The sequence below is a fragment of the Cyprinodon tularosa genome, unplaced genomic scaffold (genome assembly GCF_016077235.1).
Source record: "Cyprinodon tularosa strain WSP-4 unplaced genomic scaffold, ASM1607723v1 ctg135, whole genome shotgun sequence".
In the NCBI taxonomy this organism is placed as follows: domain Eukaryota; kingdom Metazoa; phylum Chordata; class Actinopteri; order Cyprinodontiformes; family Cyprinodontidae; genus Cyprinodon; species Cyprinodon tularosa.
Genome location: NW_024038168.1, coordinates 718,575 through 737,529, shown reverse-complemented (window position 1 = coordinate 737,529; position 18,955 = coordinate 718,575). Strand labels below are relative to the sequence as shown.

The window sequence follows — 18,955 nt, the reverse complement described above, 5'->3', positions numbered from 1 at the left end:
ACAAAAGGTCATCGCTAAAGAGGCTGGCTGTTCACAGAGCTCAGTGTCCAAGCACATTAATAGAGAGGCGAAGGGAAGGAAAAGATGTCGTCGAAAAAAGTGTACAAGCAAGAGAGATAACCGCACCCTGGAGAGGATTGTGAAACAAAACCCATTCAAAAATGTGGGGGAGATTCACAAAGAGTGGACTGCAGCTGGAGTGAGTGCTTCAAGAACCACCACACACAGACGTATGAAAGACATGGGTTTCTGCTGTCGCATTCCTTGTGTCAAGCCACTCTTGAACCACAGACAGCGTCAGAAGCGTCTTGCCTGGGCTAAAGAGAAACAGGACTGGACTGCTAGTGAGTGGTCCAAAGTCATGTTCTCTGATGAAAGTAAATTTTGCATTTCCTTTGGAAATCAAGGTCCCAGAGTCTGGAAGAAAAGAAGAGAGGCACTTCATCCACGTTGCTTGAAGTCCAGTGTAAAGTTTCCACAGTCAGTGATGGTTTGGGGTGCCATGTCATCTGCTGGTGTTGGTCCATTGTGTTTTCTGAGGTCCAGGGTCAACGCAGCCACATACCAGGAAGTTTTAGAGCACTTCATGCTTCCTGCAGCTGACCAACTTTTTGGAGATGCAGATTTCATTTTCCAACAGGACTTGGCACCTGCACACAGTGCCAAAGCTACCAGTACCTGGTTGAAGGACCATGGTATCCCTGTTCTTAATTGGCCAGCAAACTCTCCTGACCTTAACCCCATAGAAAATCTATGGGGTATTGTGAAGAAGAAGATGCAATACACCAGACCCAACAATTCAGAAGAGCTAAAAGCCACTATTAGAGCAACCTGGGCTATCATAACACCTGAGCAGTGCCACAGACTGATCGACTCCATGCCACGCCGCATTGCTGCAGTAATACAGGCCAAAGGAGGCCCAACTAAATACTGAGTGCTGTACATGCTCATACTTTTCATGTTCATACTTTTCAGTTGGCCAACATTTCTATAAATCCTTTGTTTTTATTGGTCTTCAGTAATATTCTAATTTTCTGATATGATGAATTTGAGATTTTCATTTGTTGTCATTTGTAATCATCAAAATTAAACAAAATAAACATCTGAAATATATGAGTTTGTATGTAATGTATGAATATAATATACAAGTTTCACTTTTTAAATGGAATTACTGAAATCAATCTACTTTTTCATGATATTCTAATTTTATGACCAGCACCTGTATGTCCTGCCATTAGATGGATAGAGGATGGATGGTTTTATGACTGTACAGGTGCTGGTCATAAAATTAGAATATCATGAAAAAGTAGATTGATTTCAGTAATTCCATTTAAAAAGTGAAACTTGTATATTATATTCATACATTACATACAAACTCATATATTTCAGATGTTTATTTTGTTTAATTTTGATGATTACAAATGACAACAAATGAAAATCTCAAATTCATCATATCAGAAAATTAGAATATTACTGAAGACCAATAAAAACAAAGGATTTATAGAAATGTTGGCCAACTGAAAAGTATGAACATGAAAAGTATGAGCATGTACAGCACTCAGTATTTAGTTGGGCCTCCTTTGGCCTGTATTACTGCAGCAATGCGGCGTGGCATGGAGTCGATCAGTCTGTGGCACTGCTCAGGTGTTATGATAGCCCAGGTTGCTCTAATAGTGGCTTTTAGCTCTTCTGAATTGTTGGGTCTGGTGTATTGCATCTTCTTCTTCACAATACCCCATAGATTTTCTATGGGGTTAAGGTCAGGAGAGTTTGCTGGCCAATTAAGAACAGGGATACCATGGTCCTTCAACCAGGTACTGGTAGCTTTGGCACTGTGTGCAGGTGCCAAGTCCTGTTGGAAAATTAAATCTGCATCTCCAAAAAGTTGGTCAGCTGCAGGAAGCATGAAGTGCTCTAAAACTTCCTGGTATGTGGCTGCGTTGACCCTGGACCTCAGAAAACACAATGGACCAACACCAGCAGATGACATGGCACCCCAAACCATCACTGACTGTGGAAACTTTACACTGGACTTCAAGCAACGTGGATGAAGTGCCTCTCTTCTTTTCCTCCAGACTCTGGGACCTTGATTTCCAAAGGAAATGCAAAATTTACTTTCATCAGAGAACATGACTTTGGACCACTCACCAGCAGTCCAGTCCTGTTTCTCTTTAGCCCAGGCAAGACGCTTCTGACGCTGTCTGTGGTTCAAGAGTGGCTTGACACAAGGAATGCGACAGCAGAAACCCATGTCTTTCATACGTCTGTGTGTGGTGGTTCTTGAAGCACTCACTCCAGCTGCAGTCCACTCTTTGTGAATCTCCCCCACATTTTTGAATGGGTTTTGTTTCACAATCCTCTCCAGGGTGCGGTTATCTCTCTTGCTTGTACACTTTTTTCGACCACATCTTTTCCTTCCCTTCGCCTCTCTATTAATGTGCTTGGACACTGAGCTCTGTGAACAGCCAGCCTCTTTAGCGATGACCTTTTGTGTCTTGCCCTCCTTGTGCAAGGTGTCGATGGTCGTCTTTTGGACAACTGTCAAGTCAGCAGTCTTCCCCATGATTGTGTAGCCTATAGAACTAGACTGAAAGACCATTTAAAGGCTTTTGCAGGTGGTTTGAGTTAATTAGCTGATTAGAGTGTGGCACCAGGGGCCATCAATTTTGAACCTTTTCACAATATTCTAATTTTCTGATATGATGAATTTGAGATTTTCATTTGTTGTCATTTGTAATCATCAAAATTAAACAAAATAAACATCTGAAATATATGAGTTTGTATGTAATGTATGAATATAATATACAAGTTTCACTTTTTAAATGGAATTACTGAAATCAATCTACTTTTTCATGATATTCTAATTTTATGACCAGCACCTGTATATCTTTAAAGTTCATGACATTCCCCTGAGTCGAAGAGCATCTATTGTCTTGTGAATTATGACCTTTTTATGGCTCCACTTTTTTGCCTCATTCCTTCCCAGTTAGAAAATTGCAAAGTGAAGGAATGTGACAATTGTAGCCGATGTGCAGGCTAGTTATGCTAACTAATGAGGTGTCCGAACAGTTTTTCTTACTCAAAGACAATGTGCTGAAGATTGCGTGGTTCTTCAATAAAATGCAGCTGATTATCAGATATGTTTCAGTTGCACATGGATCTACTTATTGCACAAACTGGGTAAAGATGGACTCGTTTTAGGGATAGCTCAGGATAGAGCCATCCCTCTATCCCGAGTGAGCTTCTCAGGATAGAGAGGTTCTGTCAAAATGTTATGAGCAGTTCAATTCAGTTTCAGTTTAGTTTTGTTTATATAGCACCATTTCACAACACTTTATCATCTCAATGCATTTGACAAATACATTTTCATAAAATCCTAGAAACAGATTGGTTATTTTTGTCATGAATGTCTGCAGATAATACTTCACCTGCATGAGATAACACTATGCTTCTTCATTTAGTATATGAATTAATCCACGCAAAAGTTTTCAACAAACAACATATGGCACGACCTAAATGCTTTTTTAGCAGCCAAAGGATTATAAAAGAAGGTTCCTTCTTTCATGCAGCTTGCCAGCAGTGGGCAGCAACAGGTATAGAAAAGAAGACGATATTATGTTACATTAACCTGTTCACTCTGGAATCCTCTTAAAATTAATTTGAAGTGTGATGCATGAGCCATGAATTTCGTACTTTTTCGAACCGTGATCTACTCTGATAACAGTAACTGGTCCGTGCATTTAATTCTAAAAATGTAATTATGGCCATCTAGTAAGTAGTAATATCAAATTCATCTAACAGCCATTATGTTTCTGCTCTTTTTTCGTTTTTTTAGCCTCAATAAAGCCAATCAATCAATCAATCATCAAGAGGGTTTTTCTTCTGCCATAAAAACCTCTCTCCAAGTAACTGTGTCAAGTTGCTTTTCTCTAACCAGTGCCGTATCATACCCACGTCCAGTAACCATTGCTAAGAGTGTTGCTGAAGGAATGCCAGAGCTGCTCCCTGAATGTGTAGGGTTGTTAACAGCAATAGAAACCAGCTGTGTGAAGCAATCTCTCCTGTCACCCTTTTCCAACGTCCTACCATTAGCTTGGAAAAGCACTCCTTTCAGCACAGCTTAAATGTCCGCCCTGTCTTGAGCTTCGTCTGCTTTTGATTACAGTTATTATCACAAGCTGCTTCTCCTTGTTCTCGCTGTCTTTCTACATGTCTGCATGTGTGTATCTGTCTTTTGATCTTCCCCTCAGGGAAGCGAGCCTTTCACCTCCAGATTCTAACCCTGCTGTTGTTGGAGGCATGCTTTGTAATTCATCATCGGCTTTGTGTGTTTGTGTGTGTGTGTGTGTGTGTGTGTGGTGGGTGTTTGTGCGGGTGGCTGTACAGTACTTGCTAAGCTCTATGAGGTATTTCATGGACTAAGGGAAGCCAACCAAAGCAGAGCAACAGGAGTTGGGTTACACCCCTAACAAGAGCTGTAAAATCATCCAACCCCAAACACACTTGCATAAGACCGCTTTAGTGAACCACCGGCTGCCGCTGATCAGGATGTTTAATATCCTCAGCCTTAGAGTTCAATTTGGAGACGTGTTTCCAAAGCGTTGGTGTTATTTTTGGGCTTTGGCTCACCAACTCCTGTCTGCAGGATTCAGGTTAATCCCTTTTTGTGTGGCAGACTTGGAGTTGTTGGCAAAGACAAGGCTGAAAGCTCCAAGTCTGTAAATCCGTCCAGGTCATCGAGATAGACAAGACCTGGTCAACAAATACGGACTGGCATTACCCTCTCTGTAGGACATAAGATCTTAAGTGGTTTTGCCTTTTGTTTAACATCAAACTTTTATTGCCTTTTAACAGTATCTCATTATCTCTTCTTTAGCCTTTCACTTTAAATCGTCTTTTTAAAACCCTGCAGGTTTGCTTTTTCTCATCCACTGACCTTTGGTAAACCCCAGCCCTGCAGATACAGTGTAATAAAATGAGGCTGTAATAAATAACTTGAGATGAAACCCATTGTCTGCCGTGAAAATTAGATGAATGCAATTTAGAACTGTCCAGATTAGCATTAATCGGCTGCAACACGTGCACACACACACCGTGCTCATTTAGGTTAATGACTGCTTTGCTTTGAGTCTTTGTCTGCTTGTGTGTGAGTCTGTGAACCTTTGACAGGTCAGTGATACATTCCCATGTCAATGTGCAGAGATCGAGGAGTGGGTTTCCATTAAGTCTTCACTGGTGGATCATAAATCAAAGCTTCCAGCGGTAGAACGTAACCCCAGTTTCATAAATTTTAGCACAAAAATAATTCTTATTTTTCATAAAGTTTTTAAAACAATAAAAAAAAATAATTTAATTTAAATGGTCTTGGGTATTCAAAGCTTTAGACATTTATAACTGAATTGACCATCAATCTGAACCTAAGGCGTGACAATTTTCCCATGATCTACTCTGAGAAATTATCATGTCAAACAATTAAATGAGGCTAGATAAAGCCTGATCGATTTATCTTTATTTGCAGTTATAAACTATTTCTGATTGTCCCAAAGACAACAAAATTTAGAACTACAGTCTGACCAATAATTGTCAAGCATTGGTTGGATAATTATAATAATCAGTCAAATTTAAGAATCTGATAATTTTCTGGTTATTGGCTCTAATTGATAATCAGCAAGTCTCTTCCTTAAAAAATCATACATTTTTACTTTATTCATTATGTAAACCTATTTTTTATCACCTGTTTAATATTAACAGTATATACAATACGACATATGTTTATCAACACATCAATGTGCTGTAAATTTTTCATTCTGTTTATTTCAGACTCCCATCTTTATTCATTTCAATTTACTTTATCTATATAGCTCAAATTCACAAAAGGTCACCTCAGGGCACTTTGCAATTGAAACCAGATCATACAGTCAGATTGGTTAAAGGTTTTCTATCTAAGGAAAACCAGCTGATTACATTGACTCATTCACTCCAAGGCAATCTCTCACAATATCGACAGCGGACAGGGAAAAACTCCCTTTTAACAGAAAGAAACCTCCAGCAGAACCAGGCTCAGTGTGAGCGGCCATCTGCCAAGGCAAACTGGGGTTCCATTAGACAGAAGCAGACATAGAAAAAGAAGCATAGATTAAAAAAAAGGAACTGTCAACCAGCTCCACAGGCGCCCCTCCAAGAAACGCACAGCGAGCTCCGAGCCAGCTTCAATGCCATAGGATGAAAAAGAGCACATACAGTTAGTCACAGTCAGAGAAGCTGGACTACACTGAAAAACAGGCTAGGCTCCAACATCTATAAATAAAGGTGTGGATGGCAGCAGCACAGTTGATATTTCTCTCCAGTATGGTGTCACAGCCAAACAGGAACAGACCAGATGAAGCTACAATGAGGAAAAAGCAGAGTGAGCAGAACGTTAGAGGTTGAAGTAACAAATACTGCAGAATGGGACAATAGAGAGAAAGATAAACAGGGTTCCCTATTTCCTCCAGCAGTCTAAGCTTATAGCAGCATAACTATAGAGATAGCTCAGGATAACCTGAGCCACTCTAACTATAAGCTTTATTAAAAAGAAGCCTACCCTTAAAAGTAGAAAGACTGTCTGCCTCATTGACTAAAACTGTGAGATGGTTCCATGGGAAGGGGAACGTACAGTGCATTTTGTTTCTTCGTAGAAGAAAAATCCAAATTGACTTTACCAACTTCACAAGAAAACCATAAAGTTGTCCACATGGACTACTTGTCTGGAAGAATTTTTTTTAGACAGGTATCTAAGAATCTGAGAAGTACCAACCAATTAGAGATCTGAACTGTCGATCAGCAGGTGAAGGTCCGTGGCGACAGTGGCGTTGGATGTTTGAGTTTGCCCTGAAATCGAAGGGTTGACGGTTCAAGCCCCGGCTCTGACTTTCATTGTCGTTGTGTCCTTGGGCAAGACACTTCACCTGCATTGTCTACTGATGGTGGTCAGAGGGCCCGGTGGCACCAGTGTACGCCAGCCCCGCTTCTGTCAGTGAGCCCCAGGGCAGCTGTGGCTACAATGTAGCTTGCCACCATCAGTGTGTGAGTGTGTGTGTGTGAATGAATGTGGTGTAAAGCGCTTTGGTCAAGTCTCCTGAAAAAAGGTGCTATATAAGTACATGCCATGTACCATACATTGTTGGTTACATCCACAAGTCTCAACTCAGAAAAATCCCATTAGCAGATCTTTGCTAACTGGTACTGATGACATCAGAACTGGCTAGTTAAAGGAGAAGTTCGGTTTTTAACACTTTTAGCCCATTTTCTGTAGTGTCCAGGATGAAATCGAATGATCGACACCAAAATTTTGACAATTGGTCCTGTCTCTGCTTTTTGGCTCATTTAGAATCCACCCCTGTCTGCTTTAGAATGGCTTCCATAGAGCATGTCCGATAATGTCCTTAAAACAACCTTAAACGTTCTTTTTTTTAAATATGCTACTCACCGGGTCGTCAGCGCCGTTCAATGACGTTCCAAAAAAAGTTTCGTAAAGAAAAAACGTTCCTGTAGTGTTTTATTTAGCATTTTGTAAATCCCATTGAGTTCTGTTGGAATAGTCAATATTCCCCTGCCACCGGAAACGGAAATGGGGCCTGTTTACACAGTTGTAGTCTTTTCGCTTCACTCTGTGTACTCCGACGTCGAGAATCAAGAATCCACCTTTCGTATTCCATTTTCAGAGTTTTTTAAAGTGTTTAACAGAGACGTTAGCACCTCGACGTCGGAGTACACAGAGTGAAGCGAAAAGACTACAACTGTGTAAACAGGCCCCATTTCCGTTTCCGGTGGCAGGGGAATATTGACTATTCCAACAGAACTCAATGGGATTTACAAAATGCTAAATAAAACACTACAGGAACGTTTTTTCTTCACGAAACTTTTTTTGGAACGTCATTGAACAGCGCTGACGACCCGGTGAGTAGCATATTAAAAAAAAAGAACGTTTAAGGTTGTTTTAAGGACATTATCGGACATGCTCTATGGAAGCCATTCTAAAGCAGCCAGGGGTGGATTCTAAATGAGCCAAAAAGCAGAGACAGGACCAATTGTCAAAATTTTGGTGTCGATCATTCGATTTCATCCTGGACACTACAGAAAATGGGCTAAAAGTGTTAAAAACCGAACTTCTCCTTTAACCCAGTTGATCAGCTGTGGTCAGCAACTTAGTGACTGAAAATCACATTTTCTGGCTCATTCACTAACCAACAACTTAAAACTCCCATCATTTTCAGTCAATAAACATTTACCTTAAACTTTTTCATGTTCATCAAAATCATATAAGTTATGGATATTTAATTCAGTGTACTTGTGAAGAAAATATTTAGGCTCACATGTCTTCATGTTTTGGGGGGGATTCTCAGATAGTCTACCTGCTGTAGAACCATTGTTAATTTCCTTCCATCTTGCTGTGTTTCTGTTGCAGGTTCATCACTACTACAGCTCCCTGCCTGAAGACAAGGTGCCCTACGTAAACAGCCCAGGAGAGAAATACCGCATCAAACAGCTGCTCCATCAACTTCCACCCCACGACAATGAGGTGAGAGTCCTGACCAGCCCTCTCCCCCGTCAACCCCCCAACCGCATCCATCCACTTCTCCCTCCCCCACTGCTCCTCCTTCAGGCCATTATAGAGATAAGAGGGGAGCGGAGATTAGACAGGCAGGAGAAATGGGGCAGTTTTGTTAATGGATGTGAATGAGACGGAGCAATGTTTGTCGCCACTTATTGAGATTTGTTACATTATTAAATCATTACCAGGAGTAGTCTTAAAATGGCAGCGCTTTAGGCATACGGCACGCTTGGCTTTAATTGCTCAATTTTTTTTTTCATGTTTTAACACCATAGCCTTGTCTCAACATGGTGGGCAAGCGGTCCATTCTAATAATCTGACTGACTAAATAAATAAATGCTCAGAAAGCTGCAACAATAGACATGATCTCAGAGGCCGAAAATGTTTTGACTCACAACATAAGGAATCCACAGACTTCAACCCATGAACCAGACAAAGGTTCTGATCAAAGATTTAAAATGATGCACAAAAACATGAGAACCTTTGTATTTTATTGCACCTGTTTTGCGTTAATAGACAGAGAAATCCAAAGTAGATAACACCATGTCCTCAACTCATCTTTAGTGTCATGGTTCTGAAGAATAACTGCATTGTTACCTGTTGGTAATAGTTCTTTATCAGCTGTAGATGGATCTAATATTGCTATTATACAGCATCAGTGACACTTTGCAAACGCATAAAAGCTTATCCAGCCTGTTTATCAGCATTAAAGATGACCTTTCTGTGCTTTTCCAGGCTGAGAAGAGGATTTTACTTGCAGAACACGTTTTGCAAATGAAATCCCTTATTAAGAAATAAAGGATTGTATAGAACACGTCATCGTTCGTCCTATGATCTACTCATGTTTTTTGCACATTGCAATGAACCAAAAGGTTCCAACACGGGGGATGAGGTGAACCCACCAGTATTGCATCCTGAAATAGCTTGGGAAAGGGGAAATAAACCCAAAACTACTGAGTGCTGTTTGCAAAAGGAATGTCAAGTAGGCACATGACAATGGATGAAGACAGTAGCCAATGTCCATCTGATGTGAGACACGTATTATTCAGAACCTGATACATATGAAATCTTGAGGACAGCTCACAAACACGTGTCCTTGAAAACATGGATCAATAACTTTAAACTAAAAATTTATGTGCTTTAAAGCTAGAATTTGACATTGTACATTCTTATCAACCTTTTGAGCTCCACAGAGCAGAATCCCATATCAGTTTGATGATTTATAGTGTGGTTATGTTTGTGTGTAGGTACGCTACTGCAACAGCCTGGACGACGAGGAGAAGAGGGAACTCAAGCTCTTCAGCAACCAAAGGAAGCGGGAGAACCTGGGCCGCGGCAATGTGCGTCCATTCCCTGTGACGATGCTGGGGGCCATCTGTGAGCAGGTAGCTTATTTATAACCCCTCAAAGGCTTCATTTTACATTTGCGACCGTGAGCAATGTTTTCACTTCTAAATGATGTGGTGGGATGAAGGAACCAAAACTATGAATCGCGTTGCTGACACATGGAACATTCTGCTGGGATTTCAGCTCCGGTGATGTGTAGGACAGCTGCTTTATGTTGACATGTGAAGGGCAAAGCTCCACATTTGTTCTCCAACAACACCCTGACCTTTTCTATCTTACCTTGGAGTCTCATGCTGTGGAGCTTCCTGCAGAGGGGTCTACATTTTACTCTCGACCGTGCTAGCTGTCAAACTCCACTCTTTTGGTCTAAAACATAGCATGATATATTGTCTTCTAGAGCTAAATCAGTGTTAAAACCCCTTTGTTGTTTCTCTTAAGTATCCAGTGTGCCATGAAACGGTGAATATATTGCTAATATGTTCTCGTTTAGCATCCTTATGGGAGCGGTGAGTGTAATGGAGCGTTCTTTTAACAACAAAGCTGCACGCTTCAGCACTGGTTGTGTGGAGAACAGGTTGAACTGAAGCTAAATGGTTCTCACTATGTTTGCATGCAGCAGCGTTATTGTGTACGGTTCTTGTTCAGATTGCATAGATAAAACTGCATATTTACTAAAAGAGGCAGTAGCATATCAGTGAATTTGCATTGTTGTCCTTTCTCTGGGTTCAATGGATCATTTACCTGCTGTTTAAGTTTAAATAGGCTTAATGTCAGAATTTAGTTGCAGGATACTTTCCTTCAGGACATTCAGCAAGAGAGGAGAAATCAATGCTCCATCATTTGAGTTATAAAAGTTATAAAACAACAAAGCAACATTTGACCATCACACTACCACCACCGTGTTCTGCTACATTGTAAATTTTTGCAGCAGATATAATACGATGCACACATTCTTCGTTTTGCTCATCAGTTCACAGATTTTTTCAAATTTCAAAAAGGTGTTTTTGGTAATCGTGAGATGACCTTTGCTTTTTTTTTGTTTCTTGTTTTGTTTGTTTTTTTGGGGTTTTTTATGCCATCAGGACTGACCCTGGCTGAGGGCAGTTAGACCTGCTGGAATTTTATGCTATTCTTGGTTCTTTTGTGACCCTTTAAGGTGAAATGCTTTTTTGAGTGTGGTTGAATGGCCTCTTAAGAGTAGGGTTACCCCCATTCTGTGTTTTTACATTTGTAGATTATGGATCTTACATTCGTTCTCAGATGTCCCAAAGCCGTTTACTCCAACCAGATCGATAGATGTTAGTGACTTTGTTTTTCAGCCTTCCTTTTCATATAAGGTTCAGTTGTTTTTGATACATTTTTCTCATGTTAAGATTCTGGGATAAACGGGGGTTTACAGAGGTGGAATTAACATGATTGAATATTAAACTTCAGACAATTCTTTCTCTAAATAAACTATGAAATTTCTCTTTCAACTTCTTTTCACTTTCATCCTGTCATATCTTTCCATTTTATTCCATAGGTCACCTCCCTAATCTCCATTCTCCTCATGTTTCCAGTGAAATGCATAAACTAACAACAGTTTTATAAACCTGATCAAGGTTCCAATTTGGCCCTGATCAAATTAATCAGCAGATTGAAAGGATTATGAACTTACATGGCTTCTCAGTTGCTGGATTGTTTTGTTGATCAGTCAATCTCACGAAATATGTTTTTTATTTTGACTTTTTTTTTTTTTTTTTTAAACAAAATGACTTGACATGGAAAACACCAATTTGAATAACTGATGTAACAGTTCTGGTGTTTACAAATACCTTAACATTACAGGTAAAAAAAAAAACACTACAGATCCTATAATAATGCCATTAGTAAAATAAAAGCTAAATGTAAACTCAAAAATATGGATGTGGGAATTTTGGTCCTATCTTCCAAAAGTTATTTAACTTTGTTTGAGATTTGGACTTTTAACTGCTATATGGCAGCTCTGTGTTTCCTTTTCAGCCATTTTGCCTTAGATTTTCTGCTGTCGTATTTGAACCTGCTGCAGATACTTTTCAATACAGAGAGGTTTGTGGTTTAAGGTGAACAGGTCCTGTTTACAGATCCAAACCCTCCACCTCTGTCCTTCATAACTAGTCAGAGAAATCTGTGCAGGTATTTTGTGTTTCGTTATAACTAAATAATACTCATTTTCATCTAGAGAGAAGTGTCTTGTAAATATGGTGTAATGTTTACTTCAGGGAGTACTGGTAGAGGCCTCAAATCATTTCCATTTGAGAACAACCTTTTATCTCTGAACTTTAAACTACTTTCCTTCTTATTCTTTCTTTAAAATCCTGTTTTTTTTTTTGTTTTTTTTCCTCTTTCCTCAGTGTGGAGGACAGATCAACGGTGGTGACATCGCTGTATTTGCATCCCGAGCCGGCCACGGCGTTTGTTGGCACCCTGCCTGCTTCGTGTGCAGCACATGCAAAGAGCTCCTGGTAGACCTCATCTACTTCTACCAGGACGGGAAGATCTACTGCGGCCGCCACCATGCTGAGAGACTGAAGCCACGATGCACGGCCTGCGACGAGGTATAGGCGTGCAGACACAACAACCCTGCAGACAGATGACAGTTTATAAATAGCTACAGATGTAACAGCCTCTGAAAGACTATTTATAACCAATTTACATGCAGAGACAGCCTTAAACAGCTGTCACATGATGCTAACAGGCTTTTTTTATTTAATGGGGCCAGCTACCAGTAGGCCGATGATCTTAACATTAACGCTAAATGAGTTGCTGTGCAAATGGGAGCAGGGACACTGCAGCACTTAAGAGGCACCCTGAAGGTTTTAAAAGCAGTTCAATTAAAGCACCTATATTGCACAAAGTCCCCACTCAAATTAGCCTCCTACTCAAGTCAGACACAAAGATGATCTCACAGTTTGAAGCAGCAGACATAAAGTGGAGCGTTTAGAGGTGGCAGAGGAGCAGAGTCATTTAGCACTTAGTAATTACCCTACCCGTGATCAACTATTGTCTCTCTTCATCCTCAGATCATTTTTGCAGATGAGTGCACCGAGGCTGAGGGTCGGCACTGGCACATGAAGCATTTCTGCTGCTACGAATGCGAGACGGTGCTTGGAGGCCAGCGCTACATAATGAAGGAGGGAAGGCCATACTGCTGCTCCTGCTTCGAGTCTCTCTATGCCGAGTATTGCGACTCTTGTGGGGAGCACATCGGTACGCTTCTTGCAGACAGGTTTCCAGCACTTAACGACAAAGTGTCAGCCATAGAGGGGCATTTGAGATCTTAAGTACAAGTTTTGGAAAACTTTCAAGTAGCTTAAAAAAGTGAAGTGAAAGTGAGAAGTTAAGAAAATTTTCTTAAAGTGTGGTGTGCATTTTTTTTGTGTCAGTATTATTGTTCGAGAAAATTAAGGAACCCTTTTCTGATGGAGCGGACTACATCATTTCTGTTGCAACAATCAGTTCAAGCAACAACCGGTCCACTTCATAGTTTAACTCAAGCCATGAAGGAAGTCAGAATAAGCTAAGGAGAAAGTGTTCTGATCAGATGAGACCTAAACTGAATTTTCAGACTTCTATGCTGAATGCTAGTGTTAAAGACAAGTACCTGCCCCTCCCTTTCTTTTCTGTGTGAAACAGACATGGCAGCATTATACTGTAGGGAGGCTTTTCTGGTTAAAGTTCATGGTTACCCTCCAAAATAAAAACCTTTTGGATGCTGCTAAAGACAAGACTTAGGAGGAGGTTTTTTTCTCCCAGCAGGACAGCGACTCTAAACAGTCAGAGCTTCAAAGATATGATTTAGATCAAAGCATCATCAAGTGTTCACATGTGAATCCAACTGAAAACTGAGTGCAAAACTTAAACATTGATTTTATTCATCTAATCAGGCTGAACTGAATAAGGGTGTTAAGTATAGAGTAAGCCGGTAGCTACATATCTTAAGTGTCATGCAGCTGTAATGAGTCCCTCATAGGTGGGCTGCTCTAAAATGCACCAAACATTCATTTAAATGATGAGGTTTTTTTTATAACTCTAAAAGCTATATAATTATGATTTCATGTTCTAATAGATAATGTTACAATATTATACTTTCTGATTTTGTTGAACTGAATTTCTTTAAAAATGTACTGGATCAATTTTTTTTAAAGATTTTAATTACCGGTAAGTGTTAGAACAGCACTTTAAGCATTAATATGATTATCATCAGGTATCCCTCCTGAGATGCCTGATGATAATCACCATCTTTTTCTGCTGGTTTACTCTAATTATAAGCCAAGCAGGATGCTGTAAAGTATTTAACTAAAGCAGTGCTGAACTACCACAGGCTGCTTTACAACCAGATGGAAATCATTAGCAAATAGCTGCTTTTCTTTCCCTCATCTGCTGAAAACATTCAGAAAAAGTTGCATGTTTATGCAGTTCTGGGCAAGTTCCATAATGAGTTTGCCCCACAGCACCTCGGTTTCCACCTCGTTCTCTATTTTCTCAGTCTGCAAACTACTTAGAAATGTCCTGCTTTTCACATAGGAAAGCATATTTAAATAAGCCTTGTAACTGTCATTAAAAACCTCTACATTTGTGGTGGAGTTTTAAGCACTTTTTGAATATGCGGGATTTTGCTTAACCCTTTATCATTTCGTTTTTTTCTTTTTTTTTTTTTTTCCGTGTGTAGGAATCGATCAAGGCCAGATGACGTATGACGGGCAACACTGGCATGCCACCGAGGGCTGTTTCTGCTGTGCCCGCTGTAAACGTTCCCTGCTTGGTCGGCCTTTCCTGCCCAAACAGGGACAGATCTTCTGCTCGCGCTCCTGCAGCTTGGGGGAAGAGCCCAACGGCTCCGATTCCTCTGATTCCGCCTTCCAAAGCGCACGCTCCACCAGGGAGTCCAGACGCAGCACCAAAACGTCAAAAAGCGGTGGAAGCTGCCAGCCAGAGAGGTTTTCAGGCGAGGTGGACCCACTTTCTTTACAAATGGATTTGCTGAGTCTTTCCAGTCAGACCCCTAGTTTGACTCGTGAGCCACCATCCTGGCAGAACCAGGAAATAACGGGTGACGGGTACAGCTATGAGCCACAACACGATCAGTCAGTTGACCCTATTCCCCTCCAGCTCCTCAGCCAGTGTAATATAAGGAGCTCTGGACACTCTACCTCTGGACAGAGCAACCAACAGCATGTCCAGATGAACAATGAGAACGGTGGTTTAAAGCGCCCCCCCATCTCAGCCATAAAAGGCCAGTCCCTCAATGAGAGTTGGCTCCAGCAGGGAACTCCAGAGGATTGCTACCCATCCAAACTGAGGACCCAAAAGAGCTTAACTGAAGTCCACCACAACGGCTTTTCCTCAGAGAAGCGTTCCATCAGTTTCCATGGCTTTCAGAGGGACAGAGATGGGGCGCCTCAGACAGCTACTCAGGTGGCAAGAAGCAGGAACCCCATTAATGCACTTAACTTCACAGAACAGCTGACCCCATTGGAGCAGACCCCAAGAGGTTCCATGGAGTCCTTGACTTTTTCCAACACTATGGGTGGGTTTGGAAACATTAAGTGCTGTAAAAATATGCATTTGCCTTCTGAGAGGTTGATTCTTTTTTTACTTTTCTGTCACATCTCAGGGTTTCAAATCGAGTTGACTAATCCTTCACGTTAATTGTAAAGCTGAGCTAAATTTTACATGTTAGTAGCCAAGCCTTATTAGTGCCAGACCTACAGGATAACTAACTAGTATAGATGGCATGATCTGACTGTAAATGATAATAAATGCATTTACAAATACAAAATGTAGATTAAGTAGTTGGAAAATAATCCAAACATCACCAACAAGTCCATTTCTGATTGGCTTAAAAGAATTAAAACTTCGATCTGGAGTGGCCTAGTCAAAGTCTTGATTTAAATCTATCTGTGATGCCGTGGCCTTGCCCCAAATAGGCTAAAACGACCATCCGTGATGATCCATGATTCGATATATTATAAAGACGGACCAAATTTTTTACACAACAATGTAAATATAAGAGCAAATTATCAGTTTCCATCAAGGCTAGCACTTCTAGCTTACACAGTGTTTGGTTGGTTTTGCCAACTCTTATCAACATGAATGAAAATATAATTTAAAAACTGCTCTATGTTTTTTACTTATGTTATGCATACAGAAAATGTATCTTTGTCTGATATAAAAATTTGTCTATTGATCTGACAACCACGTGATTAAAAATGTTTAGCCTTGTAGTCATCAGATACTTTCCACCTTACCCTATTTTGACACTTAATTTGCATGTTTATTTTGTTTTAATGGTAGTTTTTAGAAATAAAATTCAAACACACTGACTACTACCCTATTTATTCACAGGCAACTCAGCAGACGGTGGGGGAAAGCATCAGGACCACCTCTCTCGGTTTTCCATGCCTGACCTGAGTAAAGACTCAGGAATGAATGTGTCTGAAAAGAGCAACATGGACACTCTGAACTCCTCCATGCAGTTTCGCAGCTCAGAGTCTATTCACAGCTTAAACGGCAGCCAGTCCTACCTGGAAGTGAACCCCCCCAGGTCTTCCCAGTACCAGATGCAGTATTGTGACCCTCCAGGAATGAGAGTTGGTATGGGTCTGAATCATCTGCCTCCAGGCTTCACCTATCAGGAGGAAGACCGGATGGTCAGCAGCGCTAATGCTGCTCGCCTGCCGCCCATCAGTGAACGCAGTGTAAGTGGTGTCAGTGGACGTGGAGCAAGCGTCCGGACAGATGCTCCAGAAGACGCCTCTCAGAGGCGTCGGCACCACCATCACCGCCAGCGAAGATCCCGCCGCTCCCGCTCTGAAAATGCTCTGAACCTTGTGGCGGATCGTAGGGTAAGGCCCCAAGAAAGACCGCCGCTGAGTGTCAAAGAAGATTATGATCGATTTCCACCACCAAGAAGTGTCAGGGGCCAGTTTGGAGCTGGAGGACAGGGAAGGTACCAGCCTTTTAGGCAGTGCCCCAGAACCACTTCAGACCTTTGTCTGCAGAACCCAGGAGCCAGCAGACGCCCTGGATTAAACCAGTACTCCTGGGATGAGTATTACAATGATGACTGGTGCTCCACCTGCTCTTCATCCTCTGAATCCGAGGAAGAGGGTTACTTTTTGGGCGAGCCAATCCCCAGGCCCATCCAGCTGCGCTATATAAACAACCATGAGATGGTCCACAAGTACAACAACATGGGGTTTGGAGGACCCAACCGCAGCGGGCAGCTCCACACCCGCAAACGCAGAAAAAGCAAGAACTGCATTATATCTTAACATCCGGAGCCTGTCCACATGACATTTCTTTTTGTTTATCATGACTAAACTAGCATTCTCCATTAGAAACAAAGAAATGTGTTTTTTGTGTGCAAGGTATGACATAGTTGAAATTTGCTAATGAGTTAAAGCTGGTAGGCCATTTCAAAAAAAGGCAACGTGGTTTTTCATTTTAATGTTTCATATTTCTATGTTCACTTATATCAGTGTTTATCAAAAGCTGATGTGCAATTTATCTAAAACATCTTTCTTTTTGATGCAGACATTCATAATATGTTTGGTAGAGTTTTATGTTTCCAGTGGAACCTAGATGGATTTTCAGTTCTATTAAAGTTCATAACCTGTACATAGAAAATGAATTATTAATTTCTCCTAAATTAAGAAAGTGTAAATATGATTGTAAATGTGGGGCCCATATTTTTATATTTTGTAAGGATAGAAGGAGCTAAATGTCTATGATGTAGAGATAGAACCTAACAAAAACAACGTTTGCATGTAGTGTTTGGCTGACTTGGTGCTGCATTTGAAATAAAGGAGTATTTCAGTAAGATTTGGAACAACAGCCAGTGTTTCTCTAGAAAGGAACAACATATGGGTGACAAAGTGCAAAACGGCTCCAGTTTTAATCTGCTGAATACATAAAATGACAGACGGTGTGGTTGTGGGGGCTGATTAGAGTCATCCTCTGGATTGTTAGCGGGTGATGGGGCAGTCACAGTCAAACTCTATTGTCCTGCTAACAAATGAGAGATTATTTCATCAACTCTCTGGGCTGAAGAAGTTGTTTACTAACAGTTTGGATGTCAGGTTATTAAAACCAGGTGATGTTTTCATGAAAGTTGTAAGACAGTTTCAGAAAGCCAATTGAAAATATGCTGACAATGGGATGAAATCCTAGACAATTCTTTTAGTCTAGATTACTATTAGAGAAATCCACCCATCCATTTTCCTTCACGCTTATCCCAGTGGGGGTCGCATGGCGGGGTTCACCCTGGACATGTTGCCAGTCCATTGCAGGGCAACACAGAGACAAACAGGACAAACAACCATTTACACACACCTAATGAGAATTTAGAAAAGCTAATTACCCAACAGTCATGTTTTTGGACTGTGGGAGGAAGCCGCAGTACCCAGAGACAACCCACACATGCACAGGGTGAACATGCAAACTCCAGGAAGATCCCGGGCCTGGAATCAAACCTGTAACCTTCCTGCTTCAAGACAGCAGTGCTACCCACTGCCCACTATGCAGCCCTGTCACTTTGAAGCCTTCCTTATCTTAAAATATTTAAAAACATTCTCATCATGTATGATATTTCGAATGCTGCATTACATGTTTTTGGCCCCTTTTTTTGTCCCATCAGACATATTTGCAGAACTGGCCTGTTTACAATTGTATATTTGTCCTGACGGGTCCAGTCTTCAATAAACTCTTGTGTGGTTTCTGTTGGGAGATGTTTTCATACTAAGGTACGTAATTCTAACTTTTTTAAATGAAATTTTTTTTAAACAAATACATTGATGTGTGCGCCTATAATCAAAGGATAATTTGCTTAAGCCCTCATTATGTGGAGTATTGGTCAAATTAACCTAAAGCGACTGCTACAGTCCAGTATGTGACTTTGTTGTGACGGAGAAAAAAAACATACACTTTTTCCCCCTTTATAAAGATCCATAGAGTTTGATTGGATTAACCAATTGTGTTCATTGTCTATAATAA

At 40.8% G+C, this 18,955-nt stretch overlaps 1 protein-coding gene across 3 annotated transcripts in view; it reads left to right on the top strand.

Annotated features, from left to right (window-relative positions):
* The window catches only part of prickle2b (prickle homolog 2b), a 135,770-nt gene extending 117,082 nt beyond the window's left edge, over positions 1-18,688 (top strand). For all 3 annotated transcript variants that reach the window (XM_038277878.1, XM_038277879.1, XM_038277880.1), the window contains 6 exons: positions 8,447-8,560; positions 9,841-9,978; positions 12,313-12,516; positions 12,982-13,168; positions 14,631-15,488; positions 16,307-18,688. In XM_038277878.1, coding sequence (XP_038133806.1) covers positions 8,447-8,560; positions 9,841-9,978; positions 12,313-12,516; positions 12,982-13,168; positions 14,631-15,488; positions 16,307-17,235 — 2,430 coding nt within the window. In that variant the 3' untranslated portion in view covers positions 17,236-18,688. The remainder of the gene's footprint in view (positions 1-8,446; positions 8,561-9,840; positions 9,979-12,312; positions 12,517-12,981; positions 13,169-14,630; positions 15,489-16,306) is intronic.
* Positions 18,689-18,955: the final 267 nt, after the last annotated feature.